Source organism: Rhinichthys klamathensis, unplaced genomic scaffold (genome assembly GCF_029890125.1).
Source record: "Rhinichthys klamathensis goyatoka isolate OS25496 unplaced genomic scaffold, OSU_Roscu_1.1 h1tg000132l_1, whole genome shotgun sequence".
Classification (NCBI taxonomy): Eukaryota; Metazoa; Chordata; class Actinopteri; order Cypriniformes; family Leuciscidae; genus Rhinichthys; species Rhinichthys klamathensis.
Genome location: NW_026606667.1, coordinates 584862 through 602668, shown reverse-complemented (window position 1 = coordinate 602668; position 17807 = coordinate 584862). Strand labels below are relative to the sequence as shown.

At 37.7% G+C, this 17807-nt stretch overlaps 2 protein-coding genes across 2 annotated transcripts in view; both read left to right on the top strand.

Annotated features, from left to right (window-relative positions):
* The window catches only part of LOC130089428 (astrotactin-2-like), a 482727-nt gene that overhangs the window by 284329 nt on the left and 180591 nt on the right, over positions 1 to 17807 (top strand). The window lies entirely within an intron of this gene.
* On the top strand, positions 10550 to 11575 carry LOC130089432 (microfibril-associated glycoprotein 4-like). The gene is made up of 4 exons (XM_056256741.1): positions 10550 to 10777; positions 10858 to 10954; positions 11033 to 11200; positions 11319 to 11575. The coding sequence occupies exons 1-4, from the start codon at positions 10565 to 10567 to the stop codon at positions 11573 to 11575; spliced, it is 735 nt and encodes a 244-aa protein (XP_056112716.1). The 5' UTR covers positions 10550 to 10564.

Below are 17807 nucleotides of genomic sequence, written 5' to 3'. Positions count from 1 at the left end.
TGTGCACTCCAGGCGGCTAGGTGGCAATGTGAAGCACTGACACACAACAACACCAATATCTTAGAATATTTTGTACAACTGTTGAAAAGACTCTTGTACGTTTTTCAGAGCTGCTAGGGCAACTTGAAGGTCCGACGTATGGAAATAATCTGACATGTTGGTTTTTATTTTCCTGTACTGGCGCATGCATGTGACATAAACGCGTACGCGACGAGAGCCACCGTGAGCAGATTTGCGTTTTTACCGTTTAGACGGGAACAAGATGCTGGAGCGTTTTTAAGATTTCCACTCTGGAGGGTGGTTTCACTTTTTCGCGTTTTTAAGCCCCCAAAACGCCGTTGCGGTGTAAACAAAAGGCACATCCGATAAAATATTTTTACGTTTTCACCCGGAATCGTTCTTGTGTAAACGGGGCCTTAGTGTAGGATGCCGAAGACGAGGACACGGGAACTGCAGTATAGTTTATTTATTTACAAACTCAACTTACAGGAACATACAGAAACAAAGTAAAACTCTCCAGGACTTCAAACACACACAACCGTAAATTGGCGATGACCAACAAACACTGAGGGAAAACACAGGGCTTAATGAAAAGGGACTAATGGGATAATTAACAGAACACAGGTGAAGGGAATTACTAATTAAACAGACCAGGAAACACTAACAGGACTAAACTATTGCGTTTGATATAAATCAATGTTTAACTTAAATAGTCTTAATATAGGCCACTGTATCTCAATCTAACCACGTCAGGCTCTCTTCACTACAGTGGTAACTCAACAGAAACCGCTATAAATCCCAACACAACAGAACATTAAACACTAACAGATCTCCCCCAAAACTATTCTTAACTTCAACATTTACTCTCATTATACAGTACGTATCAAACCATGCTGGGAACCCTTTCTTTGTTTGCGATTGTTAATTTTGTCCAGCTTACTAAATTTATTACTTAGAATATTAGATAATGATTAGGTCTAGTAGGCTTACTAACTGTAGTTCTTGAAACACATCAGTATAATTTCTTCATTATCGTGTATTTTGATTGGAATTCAACAACAATATTAAGAATTTCTTAACAATATAGCTAATGTGTCAAATACTATTGTTTACATGTCGATTTTAGACTAAAATAACTGTTGGATTCTTAGGCATTTATTTTGGTATATTCAACTCAAACAATCACTTAAGTGATATTTAGAGACTTTATTATGGTATTATAGTTAATTATTAATGTGACATGTACAAAAGAGTGTGTGCTTTATTGGGTGATGTGCTTGAGAATCTCAGGTTAGCTGTTATGCATGAGGGACGCACATCTACACGTGTGCATTAAGAAGTCAAAGAGTAATGGTCTTGAATGGCATTGTTAAAGAGGGTGGATTGTATTAAACGGTTATAGTGGTGTCGCTTTAAGAGGATGAATGTAAAGATGCAGCTTCTCATGAGGGTTTTACCGCCGACCCTCTTTGAGAAGTTACGTCTCTGAAGGCTTCCGCATTAATGCAAGTCTTGTTTATGTACTAAAAAGGCTGTAAGGATATGGAGTTGCTGCTACACCAATTGTATAATGGTATATGTAATGCCATTGTTTAACAGAAGCCACTATAGCAAGTATCTGAAATCGAGAACAACCTTCGAGACTTTCATTACATCTAGGTCATGAGATAGGGTCAATGTTTCACTTCCACCGTGTGTGAAAATGTCAAAGCACCCCAGAAGGCAAAAGATATGTGTGATTTAGAGAGCCGAGAGAGACAAGGTCTGCCTCCTTTCAGAGAAGCTTTTCTTTTTCTTTCTGCGAACCTCAAATCGGGTGTGTCTCTGCAGAAATGTGCATGCTGGATAATTGCCACACAGGAACTGAATTGGTCAATTTGCACATGTGGTAAATGTTAGTAATGTTAGTTGCATTCAGAAAACGAAGAAAATAATCACTCGAGCTTTCTGAGTCCCATTAGCGCTGGAGCTTTTGGATACTGACATGAAAGGACGGAAACTGGATGTCTGTTGTGAATTGTTGTGAACTGAATGTCGGCCGTTCAGCCGATGCTCTGAAAGACCAATTACAAGGACAGTTTTGTTTTGCAGTCTAAATCATCTTTTACAGAAAGTTCTACAACCAAGCCATCATAGTTTTTTATTCGGGTGCCTCAAACTATTTCTTGAAGGCACGGCCACAGAAGTACACAAGCAAAGTTTCTGGTTTATCTCACAAAACCTGTAAAAATATATTTCACCAGAAAATGAAGAAAAAGAAAAGTGTTTTTTTTACACTATGTATTACTGTCAATATATATTGATACATACAAGTCAAATGTGTATTTAAAGTATTTATACCTTGTGGCTTTTTATTTATTGCATTGCTATTTTGATAACAAGCATTAAAAAAATATCAAATGTGCCTATAGGATAACCTATAGTTTTTAATGGACTACCACAACTACTTTGCAATCTAATTATTACTTCTCAGGTTTTTTCTATGTCAATGTTATTAATCTACATTTTTAGATTTGCCTACAAATATACATTTCCCAAGTGGATTCGATAAATGAATGAACGGACACACCTTTTCTGCCACTATGAGACCGCTGCTTTCCTTCTCATTAACAGTGTATCACAATGATTTAACACATGCTGAGCTTCTTAAATACATTTGAAGAGAAAAGAATGAAACTATTGTATTGAATACATGCATTTTAGATTCATTTAAAAGCATTAAACATGTTTAATTAATCGGAAACATAAATATGCACACATTTTGATTTACATTTCAACACAAAACAACTAATTCAAATTGCTAGTTTCCAGTTAACCATGTTTATTATTTTAAATCGGTCATATAGATTTTATAGATATTAAATATAGATAGATGTGTCCCATTCTCACATCTTTCTGTTTTTAGTCATTAGTCTTTCACTGACAAGGAGAATGAATGAGTCGAACCGTCAGTGGCGTATCGGCTTCACTGATATCACATTCACCACATATGACTCCTAATGAAGGACCTGGATTCCAGATGGATACTTTTTTCTCCTTGTGTAATGTTGTATGAGAGATTACATGAAAATTCCTGTCTCAGATAGAATTCATTACACAGACTGAGTCTATTATTTATTTAGTCTCATTCCTTAGTCAGTTGATTTAAGGTGAGATTTCCAGCGATTTCTTGAACTAATGCATTTAATGTTTTAGACAGACTATACAAATAGATAGATAGATATATAGATATATAGATATATAGATAGATAGATAGATAGACAGACAGACAGACAGACAGACAGACAGACAGATGATAGATAGATAGATAGATAGATAGATAGATAGATAGATAGATAGATAGATAGATAGATAGATAGATAGATAGATAGATAGATAGATAGATAGATGGATGGATGGATGGATGGATGGATGGATGGATGGATGGATGGATGGATGGATGGATGGATGGATGGATGGATGGATGGATGGATGGATGGATGGATGGATGGATGGATGGATAGATAGATAGATAGATAGATAGATAGATAGATAGATAGATAGATAGATAGATAGATAGATCCATCTATCCTATATTTGGAGACTGTTAATTGTTTCATATACCAAAATTATACCAAAAAAAGTAATTAATTAATCTCTCCCAGTTGTATGAATATTTAACAGTGTGAAAACTTGCATGAATCCAAAATGCTTTGCTGCATGTGAATCATCCAACATGAATATGTAAATATTTTCTGAGAAAAGCCACCAAATGAAGGTAAGACCATGCATTATAGCACGCGACATGTTCTTGTATTGTCTTTTTCCCCCTTAGATGTATTTATTGTTTTCTGTACACATTTATATTTTAGAGCGCTACGCTGTGTCATGCTAGTGTTCCCATTCATAATTCTGCTTATTTAACCATATTTTAAAGATCATGTAATTCACTCTGCGTATATGTAGTTATGAATACTAGTTGACAATAACATTAGACACATTTTCCAACTGCAGTCTGTCCTTGTTATGATTCAAATAAAGCACAATGTATTTCCCCTTTTCCAGGGTGACATTAAGTCACATCATTTTGAACAACAAAGCAAATTGATTTGAGCATTTTGACTGATGAATTTCAAGTGGTTCTCGATATCTCCAGTGAATGTCTTTTCCCGCATACAGATCGCCGGCCGTATTCACTCACTCTTCTAGTCGCTATGAAAGCAAAGTGAGGCTCATTATAGACACACATCAAATAAAGTCTCACGCTGTTGAGCTGTCGGCTCCCTTCTGCTTTAATCCATCTATTACAGAAGCTCCAGTGGATTCGTAAATCGCTTTTGTCCCAGACTCATAAAACAAAAACCAGTTTTGAACAGTGGGGGTCAAAGGTCACACTCTTATATTGATTTAGCTGAAGTAGAGGTATAAATTCGTCCCACAACGCTGTGTTTTTCCACCACGGTTTTCTGAGAAATGCTAATGAGGGATTCAGTCTGCTGGTCTATGGGAGATTCAGAGAGTCTGGCTATATTCATACACAATCTGGTGCTTTATTTATTTTATTTCTTTCAAAAATCTCAGAATGTCTGACATGCCATCTTAAAAACCATTAAGACTGAGGTATTTCTGTATATAGTAGCCTATTACTTGAGCGTATTGTGTGCGGCAAGCTGGTAGTTTTGCAAACAGCTTGTACAGTATATTGGTGAGATTGCAACTTTAGAGTTGGACATTTTCCATTCCTCAGCACGGTTTTGCACAGCTGCGGATGAAACTGTCCTAGACAATCTGTGGCGCCATCTGAGACGTTAAACACTGCATTGTTTGACTACAAACACATTGCAGACGTAGAAACCTGTATTGCTGTGCAGTGCACGCGCTTCTCTTCTCCTTTAGTTTACCAGTGTATTGTTAATGTTGAAATCCGGCATAATTAGTTTCAATTTGGTAACTCAGTTTAGTATGTATGACCTACAGTAAAGTTTAATGTTTAACACCTGTATTCACAAACATCTGTGCATAAGGCAGTAAGTTATTTACGCATGATATAGAGATATAGAGAAAGAGTTGCGACACGCTTTGATGTCGCGCGACGGCTGTCACGTGGTTCATGTAAGCCCCAATAGTTCCAAAACATACGCTGGCTTTCATGTTCTTCTATGGACAGACAGCAGCGATTGCATTATTGAACGGTAAATATAAAATAAAACACACACCCAAGTACTTTTTAAGCTGTTATTGCATTTTATTAATGTCAGTTTTGCATTTGGAGAGCCAGGGTGACAACTTAGATAAGTTTTAGGCTATATTTTTGGAGGGAAACGCTAGTGTTCATGTTCGCATGGGTAGTAGCACTGGCTTTAGCGGCTCTAACTTAACTTTTCCATGTCATTCATCTGATGATGGACGTCTCATGATATTTATTTTAGCACAACTGGGCTGTATTAGGCTATTGATTCCCGTGATCTTGCTTATAAATTCCGATTCAGCCATTAGCCTACCTTCGTGATCAAGCAAAGAGGTCTGCAGTCCGTTCAGAACTCCAACCAACATAAAATATAAATAATTACGCTGTGCATGTACAAATGAATGATTTAGGAGGGAAATAGACTGCTTCCATAACATAGAAAGCAACGACTATATACAGCAATGTTCGATAAATATTCTACCGAAAAATATTCTTCATAAAATTAAACCGGAGAGATAGTTAATGAGTGAATTAACTATGTTCCTAAATACATATAAGCACATATATGCATAACCCTAACCCATTTAAATAAATGAATTGTGTGTGTATGTATATATAATATTATCAAATATTATTTATTAATATTATTAAAAAAATATTATTTATTATATACATCAGTTACCGTAAGTTAGCTAACGTTAGTGAAGTGTTGGTCACGTAAGCTATCGCTGGAATTAACCTATTATCTTCCAATAAACATTTACTAAAACTGGCTACATAAAATATAACTACAGACTAGATTCACGAGAGGTCGGCTAATGTGTGTAAAAGTAAAAAAAATACAGTAATTTCATTAATATACCTGCGAGCGTACTTCGGAAGCACTGAAAATGAATGGGGTTCAATGCTGGAACTATCAGTGTTTGGAACTATTGGCCGCTCCACGACACGCGTTACTTCCACACTCCAAAGTTCCTATGGCGGTCTATGGGAGTGTCGCAACTCTTTCTCTCTATGGCTCTGACCAAAACTAAACATTTAATTATTTTAAAAATATATTGTATTTAGACCTATTTTACCAGAGCCTGAAATATATTTCTCTCAACACATTATACAACCTGAGCAGTTATTCGCACAGTTTCTCGCGGAAATTTCGCGGGCAAAATCCAGTCATTTCGATAAGAATCCGCGCGATTTCGAGGTCGAAAATTTCAGATTTTGCTTTTGTTCAAGTTGGTCACGCAAATTAGCCGCGTTCAACAACAGAATCTTATATGTGAGCTGTGCTTCGTACTGACACAAGAAAGGATGCCATGTGCGTAAGATTTCAACCAAATGTACTAAGCGTCACATGTATGACGCCAAAGGATGAGAACGGGCTGAGATCTCTACACCCTGTCAAGGTACAACTGTGGAAACCCAACTCCCTCTAGTGTAGCAGAGTATGTCAATTTACCCTTATTAGCTGATAATTATGATTATGTTCAAGATGGACACATTTCTAACATAGTTCTCCTCTGAGAAAACCTACCGATCAGATGTTTTCAATCTCATCTGAAATGAGCAGTGTTCAGGGTAACGCATTACAAGTAACTACAAGTAAAGTAATGTGTTACAAGTTACTTGCATTACGTAATTCATTTTTTTAATGTTACGAGTAATGTATCACAAGTAACATGCATTATGTAATCAGATTACTTTTTAATGTAACAAGTAAAGTAACTCATTAAAAAGTAATATGCATGACGTAATCACAATACTTTTTGATGTTACGAGTATTACAAGTAACGTGCTTTATGTAATCAGATTACTTTTTTGATGTAATGAGTAAAGTAATGCATTAAAAGTAATGTGCATTACGTAATCAGATTACTTTTTTGATGTAATGAGTAAAGTAATGCATTAAAAGTAATGTGCATTACGTAATCAGATTATTGATCTAACAGGTAAAGTAATGCATTAAAAGTAATGTGCATTTCGTAATCAGATTACTTTTTTGATGTAATGAGTAAAGTAATGCATCACTAGTCACATACTGTCACATTTCCACCTAGTCACCATCCTCTGCGCTACACTTCCCAGCATCCCTCCTGCTCCCCACCTGCACGTCATCATCACCCTCATCACTACCACTATATGTGCACTCACCTCACCCCAGCTCCTTGTCCGACCTCGTTGATGTTAAAGGTGAACTAAGTAACTTTTTTACCTTAACCGAACAGCTTTCGAGTCATTGTAATGTTTATATTACTGATTTCGTGTTGAATGGTGGACGTCTCGCACCCCCCTGGTGCCTTTGAGCCGCAAAACCACCCTTGCAGCTTTGGGCCGCCGGCCTCAGTGTTAGGAAGTATCGTATGATATCAGGTCTCGTGAGGTAACGAATTGCTTTACGGCAAAAAACAGATCTGATAAAATTCCAACGCTATCTCACGACCAATTCGTCCGAATTTGACAAGTGATTAAAAGATGGCTAATTCGTAACAATTCGTACGACCTCATTCGTATGAATTTGTACGATTTGTCTAAACCCACGTGATGGGTAGGTTTAGGGGCGGGGTCAGGGGTAGGTCATTCGTACGAATTCATACGAATTGGGCAACTCGTCAAATATGTACGTTTTAGCAAAAATCGTACTAATTCGTACGAGTGAGGTCGTACGAATTGTTACGAATTAGCCATCTTTTAATCACTCGTCAAATTCGGACGAATTGGTCGTGAGATCGGGTTGTAAAATTCTGATAAAATGAGCATCAAACAGAAATAACCCGGCGCCGTATACATGTGGTGTTCGAGGCGCACATACAATACAGACTGCCGACAGTTAAACAGGGCGCGCGCAGCTCTTAAAGGGGCCATACCTTTTTTCCACTCGTTACAGCGTCCATCCTACTGAACAGGTACCGGTGTACAGGGGGAGGGGATCCGGCCGTGAGTGCGAGCCATCTCTGCGTGAGTGCTATTCACGACAGTACAAGTGCTCCACAGCGACTCTAGGGGTCGCTGTTTGACAAAAACGGAATTCCTACTTAGTGCTGCTTTAAGTGGAGTATTCCCCGTGTCCACTCTCCAGTGATCTCCCTATATCCAGCGTATTCCTTTACTCTGTGTCTCCGCCAAGATCTTTTCTTTTGGACTCCTCTACCCTGCTCACCTCATCCCCGAACCTTTGTATTTCAGTAAATATAGCCAGCAGCCATATCACCCTGTAGCCCAAGACTGGTTGGCCACTGAAGCTAAGCAGAGTCTGGTTAGTACCTGTATGGGAGACCTTCTGAGAAACCCAGGTTGCTGCTGGAAGAGGTGTTAGTGAGGCCAGCAGGGGGCGCTCACCCTGTGGTCTGTGTGGGTCCTAACGCCCCAGTATAGTGACGGGGACACTATACTATCAAAGAGCACCGTCCTTCGGATGAGACGTTAAACAGAGGTCCTGACTCTCTGTGGTCATTAAAAATCCCAAGAGTAGGGGTGTAACCCCGGTATCCTGGCTAAATTTGGCCCTTGGCCTCTGTCCATCATGGCCTCCTAATCATCCTCGTATACTGATTGGCTTCATCACCCTGTCTGCGTTCCAGTCCACTTTTAGACACGCACTTGCGAACTTCCCTAAGCACTTCCCCTAGGGGGAATCCCTGCCGCCATTTTGAAGTGCGTTCCACTTCGTGAAGTGGAGAAGGGAAGTTTATATGGACAGACACTTGTTCCCTCAATTTTGTCCGAGGGAGCGAGTCTACTTCATATGTACACTTCAGGCAGCTCCATATACCACAATGCAACACGATTGTGACGTCACCGCAGATCTCGTCTAATCACCACCACCACAAACAACTCTGATATATTAATTATATATATATATATATATATATTTAATTTTAAACAACCCAAACACACCTATACATTTGGATGCTGCATTAAACAAATTCTTAAAGGAAAAAAAAAAGTAAATAATTAATCAACTCCATGGCTGATTCCAAGTGAGCAAGGGCTTAGGACGTTCCAATTCAGCCAATTCAGTTTCCGCCAGTAGTGGGCACTTGTGCAACGTAAGCAATGACGTACATCCGAGTGAACAAGACGGAGGGGAGTTAGCAAGTGAAGGGCATGACAATTTTGGACAATTTTGGGTGTGTGTGTGTGTGGTGTGTGTGGTGGGCGTTCTGGCGCAATATGGCTGCCGTCACTTCATCCAGGTGGAGCTGCACTTTGGTGGTTGTTGAGGAGATTCCCCTTCTATGTAAAGTGCTTTGAGTAACCAGAAAAGCGCTATATAAATGTAGCAAATTATTATTATTTATTTTTAAATCACTGTTCACCATCCATCTTCCTCTCCTGTGTCTACTTACCGTAACACACACATTATGTAATCACATTACTTTTTTGATTTAACTGCAAATTATATTCTAATTACACAAATAAATTTATTTACAGTAAAAAAAAAAGTTAAGTATTTTCAAGAACAACAGTCACAGTAATAGTATGAATTGTAGCTGAAATACAGCTAGTGATGCATGAGGTCCACTATATACAACATTTTTTTTACTTGCAAGAGTCTCGTAGGATAGAAGGAATGGGTGGATATTCCTGAGCTCCTTGGGATTTCTGAGTGGCTGTCGGCCATCTTGGTTTGGAGGGAAAAAGAATCGACACACATTGGCTTGGCACTTGGAGGCAGTGTATAGGATGATGCACCAGGGTCCACTGCATGCGCAACTATGCCATCAAAACCCATGCAAATGCAAGAAAATGCTTTTTGAACAGCTGCCCACTGTACTGACCACTCTGCGTGAAAGGGTTAAGGATGGACATTTTTGCACAGTTTTTGGAAACTGTATGACTCTGCATTTCAAGCCTGCTTACCATGTAACTTATCAACATTTAGTATTTCAACATTGTGCAGTGCAAGAGTGACTGTAATGACAGATGCTCTTACTGATAAAAAGTCAGTTGAAGATGCGAGTGACTCAACGATTTATCGTTATCCTGTCAAAATAAAAGCAAAAAGCAATTTAATAAATTAAATTAACACAAGCTACGTGCCAAGAAGGGTTTTGCAATATACATTTCTTCTGTAACACAAAGGTAGGGCGTAAGAATCTAACAGATATAAAGAGTGACTGAACAACACAAGGCACAACACAAACGGTGAGTTACTGTTTCATTCTTCATCTTTTACCTCACAGAATATTAAGACTTTTCTACAACAGTGTAACTCCACAAACAACAATATGATGATTTTTTGGTTTGATTTCTTCCAGATCTAAAAAAAAAACATTGATTATAATCTGCAGTGATCATCTGAGAAGATACCGAGACGATGGCGGTAAGTTCATTCACATTTACAGCGACTGTTTTTACTTTTATTGTAAATGAGGATCTTGATCAGTCGTGTCTCTCCAGATGACGGTGTTTGTCGCGGCTCTGCTCTCTGTTTTCACGGCGTCTGTTGTTTGTGTTGCTGATGGATTCAAGCCGGTCGACTGTTCTGATGTCTATAAAGCAGGACAAAAGCTCAGTGGGATTTACTCCATCTATCCAGCAGGAGACGTTCCTGTCTGGGTTTACTGTCACATGATCTCAGATGGGAAAGATGAAGACAACGGAGGATGGACGGTACGAATGTGACTTTAGATCAGCAAACACACATCAGGACATACGTTATGAATCATATATTCTGTATAAACCCATCACAGGTGATTCAGAGGAGAATGGATGGCAGTATTAATTTCTACCGGCCGTGGAAAGAGTACAAGAGAGGATTCGGGGCAACCGAGGGCGAATACTGGCTGGGTAAGATCTCACACCGTGTGTCCGTTTGTGTGGATGATCATGTGTTTGGTTGAACACGTTCTTCGTGTGTGTGAACAGGGCTGGAGAACATGTACCAGCTGACACGTAACAGAAAGTACATGCTGAGAGTGGATCTGGAGGACTTCACTGGAAGGAAGGGTTTTGCTCTGTACTCATCCTTCTCTGTGGGTCCAGAATATGACGGGTATAAACTGCATGTTTCAGGATTCAAGGATGGAGGAGCTGGTAGGACACTTTCATACTTTAACACTCGAGTGCACTTGTTCATGCGCTATCAAATGTTTTGTAATTTCAATGAAATTTTCTTCATCTAAATATGATGTTAATGTCCTCTTCTCTACAGGCAACTCTTTGCCCTACCATAATAAACAGAAGTTCTCCACCTTTGACAAAGACCAAGACACTCACGAGAAGAACTGTGCCAAACTGTGTCTCGGGGGATTTTGGTACGCAGCCTGTTACAATGCAAACCCCAACGGTTTGTATTTATGGGGGCAAGTTGCCAAAGATAACACCGTTGGAAATTATTGGTACACTTGGAAGAATAATTACCATGTCGGTATGAAATCCATCAGCATGAAGATCAAACGTGTGTCTTAGACCTTCGAAAGAAATATTTCTCAGAAAGAAAGAAAAAATTAAGGTTCAAGGGTTTCCTTTCCTCTGTTAACTGTGTAACTTAGTAAATCCTAAAATAATATCGATATTTTGTGTAATCTCATCAGTCATTTTCTTCTTTTTTGTTTTGATTCATGAAATGAACCATCAATAAACTCCTGTAATAAACACATAATGTGTCAATGTAGTTTTTTATGGCCCTGTGAAATAAGTAATAATTGTTATTATTAAAACTGATTAGTATAATTCCTCCATTGAAAAATCTTCATGAAAAAATGCAATAGATGTCAATTTGAATCAAGTCGAACTGTTGGATTTTAAGGCATTTATTTTGGTGTGTCACACAGACATTTATTATTGTGAAATTTACAAAAGAACTAAACTATTCTGCCAGCCATGTAACTAATCACCAGTTAGTATTTCAACATTGGGCAGTGCAAGACTGACTGAAATGACAGCTGCTCTTACTGATAAAAGTTCTTTTATTTATAAAGCACATTTAAAAACAGTCTGAGGACTGACCAAAGTGCTGTACGAGTCAGATAAACACAACAGAAAACGTCCCTGAAGGAGGGAACGGAGGACGTAGTCGACTGAATGGGGATCGCACCAGGGAGCCAATCATCTTCGAGTACTATTGAACAGGCCAATGGGAATTGGTGTGCGTGATGTGTGGATGATGACTGCCTGGGGTTGTTTTCTGGGAAAAAAACTGTCTAGCGTGAGGAACCTTGGTGTCATTTTTGACTCTGAGCTTAAATTTGACCGGCAAATCAATGCTGTCCTTAAGGTAGAAATGTAGATTACATCTGAACAGCGACAGAGTGAAACAGAAGAGGAGAGACAGTTACACGCTGCTTCAATTACAGATGGTTTTCATTTGATTTTAAGGTACAGTCCATGAAAGGCATCGGGATACGGCACACAGAAGCTTTTTTTCATGCAGTCTGTGTTAAAATACAGAACAAAACAAAACTGAAAAAAAAAGTTATTTTCAAACTTTAACTGGATTATTTTCGCAAAAAAAAGTTTCACTAGAATTAAACCACTTTAGTGATATTATGTGAATATGTTATATACATTCTACCAACAGTATATAACACTGTAAAAACAAATCCTGTAAAAAAAAAAACGGTAAATCTCTGGCAGCAAAGTTTACAGACGTATTCCGTTAAATTACAGCAAATAACCATTTCACAAAATTACATGCAAAAAAACGTAAAAATATAGAATTGACTTTACAGTAAATTACTGTTCATAATGGCGTATTAAACCTTGGAAAAACAGATAAATTATGTCAAATTACATTAGAATTCACTAGAATTGAACCACTTTAGTGATATTATGTGAATATTTTAAATACATTCTACCAACAGTAGTGATATCAAAGCATACAGTAAAGATAAGGTAACCTTTCAGATTTGAATTAAGGGTAACACTTTATAATAACTGCATGCTATTAATCATGTGTTAAGCATGAGTAAACAGTTAATTCATCATTTATAAAGCATTAATAGACATTAATAAGCAGTTTATAAATACAGCTATAAACACTTTTTTTCTTGATTTATAAGCATATCTATAATGCGTTTAATAATTGTATTTTCATACTTTGTTAATGATCAATTAATAATTTCTAAATGAAGTATAGCATTATTTATAAACCAGTTATTTAAGAGTTGTCAGTTATTCATAAGATCACTTAGAAAGTGTAAGTAAATGTAGTAAATACAGGTAGTTATAAAGCATTTAGTAGTGGTCAGTTAACTATTTTGTGAGCTAATCTAAAGTAAGGACTATTCATGCCTTGTAAAGCATTTATAAAGGAGATTTGAATGCGCATCAATCTTCTAAAAAGTAAAATGTAACAAACACAACACAGTGATACAGAACATAGAAATATTTAACAGCCTTTAAATCTCCTTTATAAAAGCTTTACAAGGCATGAATAGTCCTCACTTTAGATGAGCTCACAAACATAGTTAACTGACCACTACTAAATGCTTTATAACTACCCGAATTAACCCTGAATTACAGCTTAAATACATGTTAATAAAGCATTTATTAACACACTAAGTAACCATATGTCTGAATAATAAGATGTATGAATGTACATTTAAATAGTTTATTAATCATTTACTTACACGTTCTAAGTAATCTTGTGAACCACTGAAAACTCTTAAATAACTGGTTTATAAAAAATGCAATTAATCATTTAGAAATAATAAATTGATCATTAATAAAGGATGAAAATACAATTATTAAATAAATTATAGATATGCTTGTAAATCAAGAAGAAAGCATTTATAGCTTTATTTATAAACTGCTTATTAATGTCTATTAATGCTTTATGAATGATGAATTAACTGTTTACTCATGCTTAACTAATGATTATTAGCGTGTAGTTACCGTATTATAAAGTGTTACCGAATTAAGTAGTAATATGAGGAGAGATAGAATGTGAAAGAGTTATTTTTGTTCCATTTGCTCAAGTCTAGGTGAGATTATGTAGTTCATTTTGAGATATTGCTCTCATTTTAAACTCCTATCATAATGAGGTTTTAATTAGACTCTCAAAACCTCTTCATGTACAGTTTTACCTTTTCATTTTACCTCTTCATGTGCACAATGATGTTCAAGACCGAGGATACTTGACACTAGGATGCTTTTTTTGTTTCTTTTTTGCATTCACAGTCAAACAGGAGGTAATCTGACCAGATTCACCTCCACTCTCCTCTTCTAGAAATGTAAATGATACAAGACTCTTTTTCTCCCGTTTCAAGAGGCGTTTTTATTTGTCTCAGCAGTGACGTCATTAAAGAATCATTCTTGTTTCCTCAAAGAACCTTTCATGAATCTTTCATTTGTCGAAAGAACCTTTTTGTTTTTATTCTTGAGTGTGAAGATCTTTTTAATAATCGGAAGATTCTTTTTTTTACTGTAAAGAACCTTTTTGCAGTGAAAAGTCTCCATGGATGTTAAAGGTTCTTCATGGAACCATCGATGCCATGAAGTGAATAATGTGTGTGTGACTTAAACCCCCTTAAATGCATCTGTGGATCAGAAATGACTTGGTGGAAATTATATTATTTATAAAACTACTTACTTTTTTCAAGGAAAAATAAAATGAGACCTTTTCATATATATACAAAATGTTATTAGGATGAGCTTCTTAGCATGCTGAACTGAGCTTATATGAGCCATTTCAGCGTTTAGTTTCAGCTGTGTTTTCAGGGCTTGCCTTGCCCTCATATTTCTTCTTGCAGCTTTATATGTTGTTTCTAGTAAATGGCATGCTGCATCAAAACACATGTTGAATGTAATCAAGGAAACATCTGCTCCTGAAAAGTGCTTTGAACAGCACCTTGATTGCACGAATGCTTCCTCTACAATAGTAGCTATGCAGCAATTTTACCATCTGGAAGTTTGTATGGAAGAAGTTCTACTGAACTCTTATGTGAACAGGTCAAGCATATGTTGATTCCTTTGACACGTTTAAGTTGAAAAACTATGCTCTCATATGGGAGGCTACCTCAACAATGCCAGAAGCCATTAAAATGTTTGTCTTTAATTAACTTTAAAAGGGAATGGATTAGTGGCACTGATATTACAGACCTTTCCATCACTGAATGTGTCAAACTGGGGCCACATCATGTCTGCATTCCCATTAGCCCGGCCTGTGACCCTCATCAACCCCATTCACCGGCGCCCTCTGGAAATGCCACTCTAATACAGAATAAATTACCGGCAAATCTGCTCCATAAAAATTATGATCGTAATAACAGTTGAACAGCTCTCGTCCCCTGCACAACCTGAGTGTATCACAAAACTGAACAAAGGAAACAATACTGTGCCTGTAACAAACTCAGATGTCTGAGAGACTTACTGGGAGAAGTCCTTACGTGCCAAACTACCTAAAATGATGTCTTCGGAGGGCACTGAAGTGTTTATAATCTAATAATCATTATCATCAAATGTTTTAAAAATAAAAATAACTTGAAAAATTATATTTGAGCCCCACACTTTTCAGGGCTCCAACACTCTAACAGTGGAAACCTTAATCTGCTGCATTATTATAAAGTATTATCTAATCCTAATTCTGTAAGCACCAAGTCAAATGTGTAGGTGCAAAAAAAAGCTGATTTGAAATAAGAGGGGGACGCTAGATTCACTGAGAGGAGCATTAATCACTATAATGGTCTCTTCTTGTGCTCGAGTGTGAGAATGATTGTTAACACTAACGTGGAAAGAGGCAAATAATGTAATATAAATCTAATGCTCTTCCCCTGTTTTTTAAACAAAATACAAAACATTCAATTAACCAGTCAATCCATCCATCTATAAATTCATCCATTGATACATCCATCAATAAATCAATCAACCAGCCAATCAATCCATCCATTCATCAATCAATCAGTTCATCCATCCATCCATCCATCAGTCCGTCCATCCATCCATCCATCCATCCATCAATCAATTAATCAACCAGTCACTCCATCCATCCATCAATCAGTCTATCCATCAATCCATCCATCAATCAATCAATCAGTTCATCCATCCATTCATCCATCCATCCATCCATCAATCAATCAATCAACCAGTCACTCCATCCATCCATCAGTCCGTCCGTCCATCAATCAGTCCATCCATCATTCAGTCCATCCATCAATCAGTCCATCCATCCATCAATCATTCCGTCCATCTATCTATCCATCCATCAATCAGTCCATCCATCAATCAGTCCATCCATCTATCAATCATTCCGTCCATCTATCTATCCATCCATCAATCAGTCCATCCATCCATCCATCAATCAGACCATCCATCATTCAGTCCATCCATCAATCAGTCCATCCATCCATCAATCATTCCGTCCATCTATCTATCCATCCATCAATCAGTCCATCCATCCATCCATCAATCAGACCATCCATCATTCAGTCCATCCATCCATCCATCAATCAGACCATCCATCAATCAGTCCATCCATCCATCCATCAATCAGACCATCCATCAATCAGTCCATCCATCCATCCATCAATCAGACCATCCATCATTCAGTCCATCCATCCATCCATCAATCAGACCATCCATCAATCAGTCCATCCATCCATCCATCAATCAGACCATCCATCATTCAGTCCATCCATCAATCAGTCCATCCATCCATCAATCATTCCGTCCATCTATCTATCCATCCATCAATCAGTCCATCCATCCATCCATCCATCCATCAATCAGACCATCCATCCATCCATCAATCAATTAGTCCATCCATCAATCCATCCATCCAATCATCAATCAGACCATCCATCAATCAATCCATCCATCCATCCATCAATTAGTCCATCCATCAGTCCATCCATCCATCCATCAATCAGTCCGTCAATCAGTCCATTCATCCATCCATCCATCCATCAATTAGTCCATTCATCCATCCATCCATCAATAAGTCCATCCATCAATCAGTCCGTCAATCAGTCCATCCATCAATCAGTCCAAGTTTTCCTTTGCCACAGTTTGCATTGGCTCTCTCTCATTAGGGCTTTCTCTGTAAAGCCGCCGTAGGACCATTTGTATTGTGAAAAGCGCTATGCAAATAAACATGAATGGAATTAATTATTTGTAATTCTTTCCTGAATAAATCGATGATCCTGGTGAGATTGTTTTGGCTATTTAGGATTGATTATTCTACTCAGGGGGAGGTTCGGGATCAGGGATTGGTAAATTATACACCACTAGTGTTGACTGTTCTGCAATAATCATTTTTACTTGGCATTACAAAGGCCATGATTCATTTACAGACCTCTGGCAAATGCTGAATCAACAACACATTTCCCTGAAGCCGTCTATCCATTGCTTACAAACAAACGACACACTGTAGACCAGAAGCCATTCATTTCCAAAGGCGAGTCCTGAAAAAGCACAGGTGTGAGTCTGGTTATGCTGTAGAATGGATGTCACTTCCGTCATTATCTAAACTGAATGTGAATGTAACCATATTAAGGACTCAAATACAGGAGTGACTACCGTGTTCTGCAGCTTTCTTTGTGTAAGGGGTTACCAGATAACGTGAAGTGTGAATGTGCATTTTCATTCATCACATCTCCTTCACTCGTTCCCCTATTCTTCTCATCTGTATTGGGTTTGTTTGCATCAGAGTGCGAATGTGTGTGTAAGTGTTGTAAATTTGAACTGGCTGATGGAAGTATTC

Excerpts from the sequence above, each read along its gene's own strand:
- LOC130089432 (XM_056256741.1), top strand. The coding sequence starts at position 10,565 with ATGACGGTGTTTGTCGCGGCTCTGCTCTCTGTTTTCACGGCGTCTGTT. Across the intron at positions 10,778-10,857 it reads AAGACAACGGAGGATGGACG|GTGATTCAGAGGAGAATGGA; the intron begins GTACGAATGTGA and ends AACCCATCACAG. Across the intron at positions 10,955-11,032 it reads CGAGGGCGAATACTGGCTGG|GGCTGGAGAACATGTACCAG; the intron begins GTAAGATCTCAC and ends GTGTGTGAACAG.